Source organism: Phytophthora sojae, assembly GCF_000149755.1.
Source record: "Phytophthora sojae unplaced genomic scaffold PHYSOscaffold_1, whole genome shotgun sequence".
NCBI lineage: Eukaryota > Oomycota > Peronosporomycetes > Peronosporales > Peronosporaceae > Phytophthora > Phytophthora sojae.
This window is the reverse complement of record NW_009258115.1, coordinates 4,934,368-4,945,722: the sequence shown is the minus strand read 5'-3', so window position 1 is coordinate 4,945,722 and position 11,355 is coordinate 4,934,368. Positions and strand designations below refer to the sequence as shown.

The following is an 11,355-nucleotide window of genomic DNA, read 5'->3' as shown; positions in this document are numbered from 1 at the left end:
CAGGAGATAAATCACCCTCGAACCGAGAGTAATCTTCACCTGAGCACTGGCACCGATGTACGTCGGAACGCCTCCCATGCCAGACACCTTGGTTTGTTTGTGCGACTTCAGTGTGAGTCCGAGCTTACGCGCTAAGTCGAAACTCACAATATTCACAGTCGCACCGGTATCTAGGAGATCTCTCGTCCGGCAGTCGTTCACAGCGCCATGCACCATCGCCACATCACGTTTCTTCGGGTCAGGATCATTGTTTTCCCACCATCCGTAGCGTTCTCCAGGGTTCAGCTTGTACTCCACAATTTCTTCAGAGTTCACTAACCCAGAGTTCGCTGGTTCAGGATGCTGATTTTCAGGGGAAGTCATGAAATCCTGAGTCAAAGTAGTCATGCATTGTTGGTTATCTTGGGTTCTTGTTCTCAGCTCCGGGCCTACATACACTATAAAACATAACTCTGGGGCCTTCTTCAGCCCGGCGCGTACTGGGCCCCCACCCAGCGGGCTTATTGGTTTGACGGCTTCCCAGAGTTTGCTTCGCCATCCAGGAGTTTATTCAGGATTTGGCTCGGCATGTCCTTCAGTGCACCTTGGTGGGCGAGTTTCTTCACAGCTTCCAGTGTCTTCCAGTCTTCGCACGGTTTCTCATGATGTAGTTTGTCACAGTTCTCGCACGGTTGCGCGCGACACAAGTGAGTCGGATGACCCGTCTCCAGGCAGCGATCACACTTCACGTCTTTCCAGCAGTTTTCCTCTGGGTGCCCCCACTTACCGCACTTCTCGCAGAACTTGTCCCAATTCGGGTTCTCGCGGCGAGGGGAACGGAATCCAGAGTTCGCGTTCGGTCCTGGTTGGGCGTTCGGTGGACGCCATCCCATGTTATCCATCACGCGATAGACCTCGTTCGTCAGCGTCTGAGTCCACTCGGCACCCTTCATACTCGCCAGGCTTCCAGCGCTAGACGTAGAAGCTTCCTCTCCAGAGATCTCACGAGTTGACCCTGAATTCGCGCTCGCACTTCGGGCTGAAACTCTGGGTTCGTCCGTGATTTCCTGGAAACGCGCGTGAATTTCAGGGTCTTCATCCGACTCAGAGTCAGAGACATCGCCCCTAGTCACGTACGCACGTCCTGCACGCTTCGGCTTGAAACGCCCCTGAGGAATGTTGTCGGCACGAAAGTCACGAACTCTGGGTGGCGGAGCATCATGGTCACTGCGACTCCAGACATCTTCGTCCTGCTCTAGAGCGTACTCTAGATCAGCGATACTCCTGAATCTCTGGCCTTGCAGCGACGTCTTGAGGAGCGTGTCCCTGAGTTTCGTGATCAGCGATACTCCTGAATCTCTGGCCTTGCAGCGACGTCTTGAGGACCTCCGGATATGCTTCTCCAGACGCTTCAAAGACTTGCGAAAGTCAATGTCAGCCTTCCCAGCGGCGGAGTTCAGACGATAGAAGAAATCCAGGGCGCTCTCTGAGTTCTTCATCTCCATCGTGAAGTAGCGTTCAGAGTACGACGAGCGCGCCTTGCAGTACTTCTTCCTGAATGCAGACGCCAACTCCTTCCAGTCACGCTGAGTGTGCTTGGACAACTGGTTGAACCAGTCACGCGCAGCTCCTGAGAGCTTCAGCTTGAGTTCCTGAATTCGCATCTTCGTAGACCAACCTCCCTGAGCCGCCATGTTCGCAAAACGCTCCCACCAATGCTCGCGTTCTCTGAGTGACGCCTTAGTATCGAACTCACCCAGAGTATTCGAGTTGATGTACGGTCGGAACGTCAGGAGCGTAGTGCCAACTTGAGCCGTAGAGGCCGTCGTCAGGTTAACCCCAGGGTTCTCGTGCGAACTGTCATCCGAACTCTCAGAGGACGAGTCATCATCGCTGAAATCGGAGCTTGGGCCTGAGTCCGAGGGTGGGTTGACATCTTGACGCTTCTTCTTCTTCTGCTGGTGTTTCTTAGGCGCAGAGCGCTTGGAGTCTGTTTTAGAGTCCTGCGAAGCCTTAGAGGTCACTGTTCTCCTGGGATCCGACGTCTTCCCCAGAGTCACAGGCTCCAGCTTGATATCCTGCGTCACCTTGGTCTCCGTAGCGCCATGTCCCCGCTTGCCGCGCGCAATTCTGCCGGAAGTGTCGGCGGAAGTCTGCGCGAGGGTCGCTCTTAGCTGGGAGGCGGCGACTTCGGAAGCGTTCTTCGGATCAGCTGTCTCCCGTCTCTGGCCTGCGACACTTGCGTTTCCGTTGATTACGCCACTGGATTCTTGGGGTCGGGTTGCAACTTCAGGGTTCTGAGCCACTGACGACCTCACATTTGTTGCCAAATCAGGGGCGACGGTTGCGCGACGCGCTTGAACTTGGGCCAATGTTGCACGAAGGTCGCGCACTTGGCCGGCGTGGAAGCGCTGGATATTCTCGGAAGACTCCCGCTCTCGCTCTTTTTCCGCTTCGAGCTCTTGGATCTTCTGCTCCATAGTCGACATTTGTTCCTTCCAGCCCGCATAGGTCTCGGAAACCCAGCGCGCACGCTCCGAGTCGGCTTCGACTTCGCGCTGTTGCCAGCGCTCGGCGTAGGCGGCATCCAGGCGCTCACGCTCGAGACGTACAGCTTCCGTGATACTCTGGGTCATCCCCTGAGTTTCATTGGAACTCTGGGTCTCGCAAGCTTCCACGTCCTGCGCACGGCGTTCCGCTTCTCCCCGGGCGACCTCAGCGTGGACCAAGCGATCCGTGAGTTCCTGGATCTGGCGACGTGCGTCCAGGTCACGTTGTTCCCTCAGGCGCTCGCGCTCCAAGGCATCCAGACGTTCTCTGGCGAGAAACTCGCGTTGTTCCTGCTCCATGCGGGCCTACCACTCCTGCTGTTGTCGCAAGACATTCAGCTCGATTTGGGCGGGCCCAGACCTCGCGAACACTGACGAAGCTGACCCAAGATTCCTGGATCCACTCGAGCGGCTCGACGCAGCTGATCTCCTGGACGTCGTCGAGCGTCGAGAGCACACCTCGCCCTTAGAGCGCTGGTGTTGTCTCCGCTCATCGGCGCTGACATCCCTCGGGCCGCTAAATCCCGAAGTCGGGGTAGAAACCCTGAGTTTCGGCTCGGCAGTCGTCGCTGAAATCCTGGGGAGACCGGTCTTCCTGGGGGTCAGAGTGCACCGACGATGCCATTTCAACGTCATCTTGGTCGACTGACACGAGACGCGGCGGGATGACTGTCCGGGTTACCTGAAATCCAAGATCACCGGCAGCTGCGAAGCCACCGGCACTCTGGGCCACGATCGCTAGAGCTCCAACTCGTTGTCCAAGCGACATCATCGACGAAGACGAAGAGCTACCATAAGACGTTCGAACGCCCGAGGCAGTACTCTCATCTGAAGCGCGCGAAGTACCGATGACACTTGGCACCGCGCCTGGGGCAGCGTCCGCGGCTTCCGCCCCCAGAGAATCACGTCCATTGGACATGGAGTTCAGGAGAGTGAAATTCTGGAGTGAAGCACTAGCCGAGGACTTGTACGCTGGAAGAGAAGACAGCGACGGTGTGGACAGCGCGGATGGTGTCGACTGGACTTGCGGGCGAGGCGGTCCATGCTGTGTGCGCTTGGATCGCGGATCACCATCACTTGACCCTCGCGGGCTCCGTGAAATCCTGAGTCCAGTGACCCTGAATCTCAGGACAAACTGGCGGCCCAGTAGATCCGCATCATAGTCCGTCATCAATAGATCACCGTCTCCATCTTCCTCATGGTAATCCAGTCTTGGCGCTTGCCCTTGAACACTTGGTGCATGTTGGTCTTCAGAGTTCACCTTGAAAGACACACCAGCGATCACCAGTCTCCATTCGACCAGGTCCACCGCGATGAAATTCTGGGTTTCCTCCATGACAGAGCGCACCAGACTTTCTGGAATCCTGGAAGCACGCGTTGTAGACCAGCCAGGGCCCAAGTTGACAAACTCGAAACCAGCTTCGAAGAACAGAGTCTGCCGAATGGCGACGCATTCGCGTGCGGTCATGATATTCTGGGGAATCGTAGTCGCCATGAGATCCTGGGCAGTTCCGACGCCCCACCGGGCGAGATGGAACTCAGAGATCCAGGCTTCATCTTGATTCGCAAGAGACAAACGCCACTTGAAGTAGTCTCCCGTTGCGTACGCGGCCGCGAAGTACGAGTTAGCGTCCGGTTTCGGAGTCGGCCACTCGTAGACGACACTCGGGGGCGTCACTCTCCCAGGGTTCACCTCTTCCCAGCGTCGAACTTCACGTCGGACGTACAGCACCATGCTATCAGTGTCCAACGCCGCTGCTCCCGATTCCGGAGCAGGCGCAGCAGGTTCCCGGATGTCGCTTTCAGGCGTCTTCCTGGGTGCCGCTTGCGAACTTGGCGCTGAAACTCTGGGTTCAGGTGGTGCGAACCCAGAATTCGCCTTGGAACTCTGGGTCTTCGCCTCTTCCTTCGCTCGCACGGGCTCCGGCTTCACTTCCACAACAGACTCGTCCGAAGATGAGGCCAAGTCAATCACCTCCGGGGGCTCAACCGCATTGGCGCCTCCCTCAGACGCCTGAGCACCACCCTCGCGGGTGTGATCCTCTCGGACTTCAGGAATCCGCGACCCAGAAATCGCCTCCGTCGAACCTTGGAACTCAAAGGAAACTTCTTCCTCCTGAGTTTGCGACCCAGCAGCAGGCTGATCTTGAACTGCAGACGCCTCGACGTCCCCATCTTGCACTCCCTCGCTCTCGCGAGCAGCCTTCTTCGCCTTCCGAGCGTCGCGGACGACTGTTTCCAGGTCCGTGTGCTCCTCAGGCTCCATACCTTGAACACGACGCGACTGACGTGACGCCTCACCGCGTCCTCCGTCACCGCGTCCACTCTTCTTCGCCCCTCGTCCTCCAGGCATCTTGGTAGCTTGAAGTTGACGGGCACTCAGCACTTCTTCAACACTTGATTCCGGCAAAATCCTCGACAATCGAATCCGGCCATGCGCACCAGCTGAGGCGAGGCCGATGAAACCTTTGTCGCCCAGGGGGGTTCGTATAGCGCAGCCCAAGACTGTTCCCCAGGGTGTAGACCCAGAGAATCGACTTGAGAGTCAACAGCAAGAAGATTGACCCAGAGATTCGCAGCCGCAAAGCTTTAAACCCTGAGGATCACACTCTTTGGTTGGCGTGGGTACCTTGTGTAATCCCTGTCGGCTCGTTTGTCTTCGACGGAACGGCACTCCACCGGTTGTAAATGTAGCCTCGAAAAAGTGCGGGAGCACACGTCTACTTCAGAACGCACCTCCACACCAAAAGGCAAACCCAGAGAATCAGATCCCCTGAAACCCAGAATATCACGAATTCAGGGTCCAGGATTTCAGTCAACTCTGGGACTTGGAACTCAGAAGACACCTTACCCAAATGCCCTCCTAGCTCGATAAAACCAACAAATACAGAGTATACAAACACTACAACTAGCCGTCACTTATTCTTTTGGACCCTTGGACGGTGGGTCACTCACACACTAGGCTCACTCGAGTCTGAAATCCAGGGGCCTAGCTCCCCTGAGACTCACACAAACGCGCACCACCTCCAATAAAGGAGGGAAATACAATCACTATCAGTTACCTTCCCTTCACACAAGCAGTCAATACACAATCCTGGAGGCGACTACCTAGCACCCCAGAATACCCTCTGGAATAATATGAAATGGGCTACCACGAGCACAGCAAGTGACCCAACTAGGATATGGAATAGATGGATCACTCCAGGAAGCTCAAGGCCGTCGATGGTCCCCACCTAACTGGACTTGAGTTGATGGAGTCCACACAGACGGCTGTTCTTCGCCGTTGATGTGTCCTTAGCGTCCCGCGGTCGTAGTCTCGGGTCCTCCGGATTTCCGTCGGCAGGCTTGGCCGAAGTCACTTGCGCAGTACAGGGTAAAAGGAACTCTGTTTGGTTTTTATCAGCTACTTCTCTCTCTCTCTCTCTCTCTCTCTCTCTCTCTCTCTCTCTCTCTCTCTCTCTCTCTCTCTTCTTCGGGCAAATATCTTCTGTTCACTATGCTTGGGGTCAAATGTCTTATCTTGAGTATACCTTGGGTTCAGCAGTCCAAACTTGCGAATCTATTGTCGCACGGCGTCGAAAGTGCCAATTGTGGGTCCTTAGACTTGGTTTAGTATGGTGCAGGACTCCCTCTCGACTCCTTGAAAGTATCCAGTCTGCGCATCCACAACGGTTCTTCAAGGTCACGCATCGCTTTGATTGCAGACTGGTTTCGAACTGACTCAAGTCCCTGAAAACCAGGTGACACTCAGGGTCATCTTCTGAAATCCTGGGAATTCTGAGGAATCTTGGGGAACTGTGGGGATTCTTGGATGTTGGCTTGGGAGACACTTAAGTTCAGTATGGAGAGTCTGGATTTATGGTCTAAACATAATCATCTTTGGAACTCTGGGTCACCTGCACTCAGGGAGGTGAACTCTGGGTCATCGTGCGGCACTCTGGGTTTCTGTGCGGCACTCTGGGTAACAAGTCTGCTGCATTGCAGACTCACGTGTATCTCCACAAAGCCACACTTTTAGCGGGTTTAGCGGCCTCCTGCGCATGATCATGGTAGTAGTGGGTTGATTCTCAGGGTAATTTGATCCTCTGGGGCACTCTGAGCCACAGCAAGATGAGGTGTACTCTTGGATACACTCTCCAGAGACACTTTCCGCCAGACTTTAGGCACTCATCGTAAGGGAAAGTCCGCGGCTGGACTGAATGTTCTCTGAAATCCTGGGCGTGCACTCCCAGGATTCACACTTCCAACCAGTTGGGCCCATCTGCGGTCAGGCGCTGGATTCATCCCGAGAAATCACTTCTCTCCCACAGTCGCCATCCATGTCACACGGGTACAGCCACGCCGTATCCAAGGCACCCACCAATCAGCATCCGATACAAACTCCAAGTCACAGAGGTGACGGCACATCGTCGGCAATTTTCTGGGGACCGCCTCGTGTCAAAATATGTCCTGCAAAAGTGGGTAAAACTGGCACGTTTGTTGTGAAAACCGATTAGTTTGTCCTGCTGAATTAGCCGGTTAAGCATTGTTCAATGCGGATTTGAAGACTAATAAATCGGGGCTGTCTCAATTATAATCGGAGTATAAATCGCTCATCGGTGTCGTAATTATGTCAGCATAGCAATTTCGAATAACATGCGTGTACCCTCGGCCCGAGACGCGCCAAATGCAGCGACAGCACCGCGCTTAAACGCGTCGCCTGCATATCTCGTATTATAGCTTGCGGCTTTTCGTGCTTAGTTCAAATATTAGTATTGTAGCCTTGACTACCTAGCCAAGAGCGACTGGAACAATTGTTATCTGGCGGCTGATTTAGCCTACAAGGAGCGATGCCGGTTGCACATCGGACATTAGCAAGCGAAACGGCCAGCTCTGGCTTAATCTACCGATTAGCAAATGCAAATCCGACTCATATGCTCTGACTCTGTAAGTCGTCCTAGGTATATATCGAGGTACCCCAGTCTTATTAGTAGGCCGGATTTATCAAATCGGGGGGGGGGGGGGGGGTCGTCAGTCTTATTAAGCCACTAAATCGGCGGATTAACAAACCAATAAGACATTCTAATCGGTTTTCACAATACTGACTCTAAACTAAATCCCTGTTTATGAGCCTGTTTATGAGTTGATTATTTGTCTTTGCAATTGGAAAATGCCGGACACGAAGTCCTGCATACCTAGGAATACAGAGGGTCATGTTCTACAATTTCTGGAGAATGTACCTTACTAAGGCCGGCTCTTAAGTTCCCGACACCGGGACGTCGTCCCAAACTCCCAAAATAAGAGCCAAACTTGGGAAATTATGTAGTGCACATAACCCTTACAAATCTCTAAAATGTTTTGAAACTTAATAATCCGCTCAAGCATTTGCCGCCATTGCCTCGCCGCTCATTCACAAGGACGACCAAGACCAAGAAACATCACGATGATGCGGCTTGCGATGGAAGCGTGCAGGCTATAGACGACGAGACCGAGTTGGTAAGTGTGTGGTCGTTTGTTTATATGAATATGATAAAGCAGCGTAGTGAAAAGACTACCGGTCCTCTTTTTGGCTGTGGGATTGGTATGTTTCTGCGGTTCTCACACACCCTGGGCGCTTCCAGAGGCACTATAGAATGGGCTTCAGTGCTTTCCAGCAACTGTGTGGATTGCTAGGACCTGTTCATCCTGTTTACCAGCCTACGCTACAATTCGTGTCGAAATCGTTTAACATTACACGTTAAGATGGCTAGCAGGCGGGTTCTACGAGGATGTATCTGCCATTGTATCATTGTACATTTTTTCGTTACGTGAAGTTTGGTATGGATGCATTACTTGCTTGTGAGTCGTTAGCGATAAAGTTTCCGTCGTCGGAAGCGGAGATGAGATCTCAATGCAATAACTTTGCTGGGATAAATACACACGGGGCTTTGAAAGGTTGTATTGGTAATGTGGGTGGTTGGTTGTGTCGTATCAAGACCCCGGCTAAACGGGAAACGTATCATGTAACTTCATATTTTCTAGACATTATCATTGCTATGGTGTTAATGTTCAAGCCTCGTGCGATCATCTTTCTCGCTTTACACCATTTTCGATAAAATGTCCTGGTGGCACAAATGATGTGCGAGCTTTTAAGCTTCCCTCACTGCATAATATTTGCGCTAATCTAGCTCTTGGTGTCTATCTTGTTCGAGATAATGCATGCCTACCTACAGAAAACAATGCTGACTACTTACAGTGCGGCCGACGGAATGAACACGTGAAAATATACGTTCAACTTTTTTGTTAGTTAACTACGCATTCGTATGGAGCAGGCATTTGTGCTAATGGTAATCAAGTGGCATATCTTGAAAACAGCCACTGAGGTTGGATTAAAATATGTCTCGATACACCATTTCCGAGTCGTTCTGCTCAAATGCTAGATTCAAACAACCACTAAAAAAAAGGACAGGTAGGATACACGTATACCTTTTTCGTATACTTATGAATACAGTTCGAGAATATTCGAGACAATACTCCATTCAAAACGATCAATACCATTTTCTAAACGATCACGTCCGTGTTGTAACACTTGTGCGATGGGGAAAACCTACACGGACGCAGAGCGTGCTCGGATTGTGGCCGCTGCCGAGGAGAGGGGAGAACTGGAGGCTGGTTGCCCTACACAATGGAGTCTATCTGGCGACTGCTCGGCGGTGGGTTCAACAGGCAAAGCAAACGGGAGACTTCACGCCGCAGAATGACATGAGAGGAGGGGCCTACAATCGCAAACTGCAGAGCCACTACATTGACTTCCTAGAGGAGCGACTGTCCGAGAACTGCAATCTAGCCTTGCAGGAGATGCGTACCCTTCTGTTTGACGAATTTAGCGTTCGTGTAGAGATCGAGACGGTGCGGGCAAACTTAGAGGGACGCTGCTTCACGGCCAAGAAGACGGACAGAGACAACAACTACCGGAACTCTCCGGTAAACAAGGTGAAAAGGCAGGAGTTCGCGATGAAACTGCTACAGTATGTGGGGGCTGAGAAGAAAATCCTCTATCTCGACGAAACCAACTTTAACATCTGGATCAGCCGCAACTACGGGTGGAGCAAAGCGGTGCAGCGCGCAGTGGACATGGGTACGTCGTCCAAGAGCAAGAACTCCACGTCATCTCGCGCGACGGCGTGGAGTACTACGAAGGACGCTTCTGCTCGTTCGACAGCGAGGCGGCGAACGAAACCGTGCGCGCGCTGCTGCGCGATCCAGCTACGTGAGGGCCGTTGAGCAATGTCGTTGTTGTGCTTGACAACGCTCCGTGCCACACGAACGTGGAGGACGTATTTGAGGAAGCGGAGATTGCGGGGGCTGAGTGCTTGCGTTTTGGCCCTTATCCACCCATGCTCAACGGCATTGAGAACGTCTTATCCATGTGCAAGGCGGCGGTGAAAAGGTACATGGCTGCCAACAGGAGCAGTATCTTGAGTGTTCCCGAGGGTACACCGATCACAGCGCACCGTTCAGCGTTTCTCCTCCACGCCGCCAACGTGATCTTCTTTGATGTTGTGACTCCTCCTTTGTGCAGCAAGTGCATCCGTCACACCTTCGCGTTTATCGCCTACGCAATTCTGATGAAAGACATGCAAGTAGGCAAATAAGTGTACGAAATATATGGTACAGTGGTCGTTTTGAAAAAGGAGATGCTTGTTTTGAATCGAGCATTTTGGGTTGTGGATCCGACCTGTTTACTGCATTTTTTTCGAGTGATTGTTTTGAATCTAGCATTTGAGCATAACAACTCGGAAATGGTGTAGTAGTCCATACAATAATGCGCCTTCACAATTTTTGTGTGAACAGCCGAGAAAACGCGTACGGCGCTGGCAAAGATATTGGCAGAATTTACATTCCAGGAGCTCGGGACAGCAACGCACTTGGCTACATTCCTTCAACCACCGATACTGTAGGCGTGCAAAACCGAACGTGCGTCCTTCGAGAAGAAATTTTGCAAGCATATTTGGTCCCAAGGCTACCGAAGACCAAAGTATAATATTCGAGGGAAAGCAGACCACCAAGACGTTCAAGACCTGCCCCACGAATAAGAAATTAGCGCATTAGTTGATGTGCGGAGCAACCGTAACTTCAACGAACGAATAATTAAAAAGCGACGGGGCCTAAAACAAATTTGTTTGTGTTATGCATCTTTAACATGGCTAATAAACTAGCAAAGGCAGGTTTCCATTTAGCTTTTCAGCGTAGAAATGCGGTTTTGCAAGTCGTCGTATTCGCTATCACCTTGCGTTTGTCCTTCTTGCTCGAGAAGAGCTAGTTCCCTTCGCATATTGCGGAGGCTCGTCCGCAACATGACCAACAGCTCGATGCCCTCTAAAACAACACGATCTTGCGCGTTATCAGTAGCACCCTGTCCGCATTCTGACTGAGCTCCTTGAAGGCTTCAACAAATCCGTCGGCTCGTGTGCCTGTTAAAATAAAAGTAAACTTGTCAGCATAATAGTTCCGAGACACACTCATTTAAACTCTTACCTTTCCCAGCAGCGACTGATTTCACTGCATTTTGGGCAGACCTCGACTCTAACTCAAATGAGTCAGCTATTGCGTCTTTCGGTAACATCTGCACGACACAGGCGTGTAAATTGGGCTTCGTAACTGTCGTGAGCAAATGCAGGTAGTATGTGTTCATCTTGCCACCATGGAAGGCGGCAAAATATCCGTTGTTATCTGACTTCTTGAAACTTGCACAGGCTTCGCGATAGGCCCTACTAATCTCCTCCCACATTGCCCGCAACTTGTATATATCAGGGCGCTTGAACGCCACAGGGTCGATGCTAGAGAACTCTGGTAGAACATGCAGCTG

The 11,355-nt window shown here is 52.2% G+C and overlaps 4 protein-coding genes across 4 annotated transcripts; 1 reads left to right on the top strand and 3 right to left on the bottom strand.

The window, feature by feature from the left end:
- Window positions 1-500: 500 nt before the first annotated feature.
- Window positions 501-2,828, bottom strand: PHYSODRAFT_321638 (hypothetical protein; the record flags this gene model as incomplete). The annotated part of the gene is made up of 1 exon (XM_009516907.1): window positions 501-2,828. One exon carries the CDS (start codon window positions 2,826-2,828, stop codon window positions 501-503), a length of 2,328 nt encoding a protein of 775 aa, XP_009515202.1.
- Window positions 2,829-3,876: 1,048 nt separating this feature from the next.
- PHYSODRAFT_429748 (hypothetical protein) lies at window positions 3,877-4,881 on the bottom strand (the record flags this gene model as incomplete). The annotated part of the gene is made up of 1 exon (XM_009516906.1): window positions 3,877-4,881. A coding segment is annotated over one exon (1,005 nt), but the record flags the coding sequence as incomplete, so codon positions are not given.
- Window positions 4,882-9,500: 4,619 nt separating this feature from the next.
- Window positions 9,501-10,141, top strand: PHYSODRAFT_308923 (hypothetical protein; the record flags this gene model as incomplete). Its single annotated transcript, XM_009516905.1, has 2 exons — window positions 9,501-9,624; window positions 9,762-10,141. 2 exons carry the CDS (start codon window positions 9,501-9,503, stop codon window positions 10,139-10,141), a joined length of 504 nt encoding a protein of 167 aa, XP_009515200.1.
- A 581-nt stretch (window positions 10,142-10,722) lies between these two features.
- Window positions 10,723-11,277, bottom strand: PHYSODRAFT_293599 (hypothetical protein; the record flags this gene model as incomplete). Its single annotated transcript, XM_009516904.1, has 3 exons — window positions 10,723-10,880; window positions 10,919-10,960; window positions 11,025-11,277. The coding sequence occupies 3 exons, from the start codon at window positions 11,275-11,277 to the stop codon at window positions 10,723-10,725; spliced, it is 453 nt and encodes a 150-aa protein (XP_009515199.1).
- Window positions 11,278-11,355: the final 78 nt, after the last annotated feature.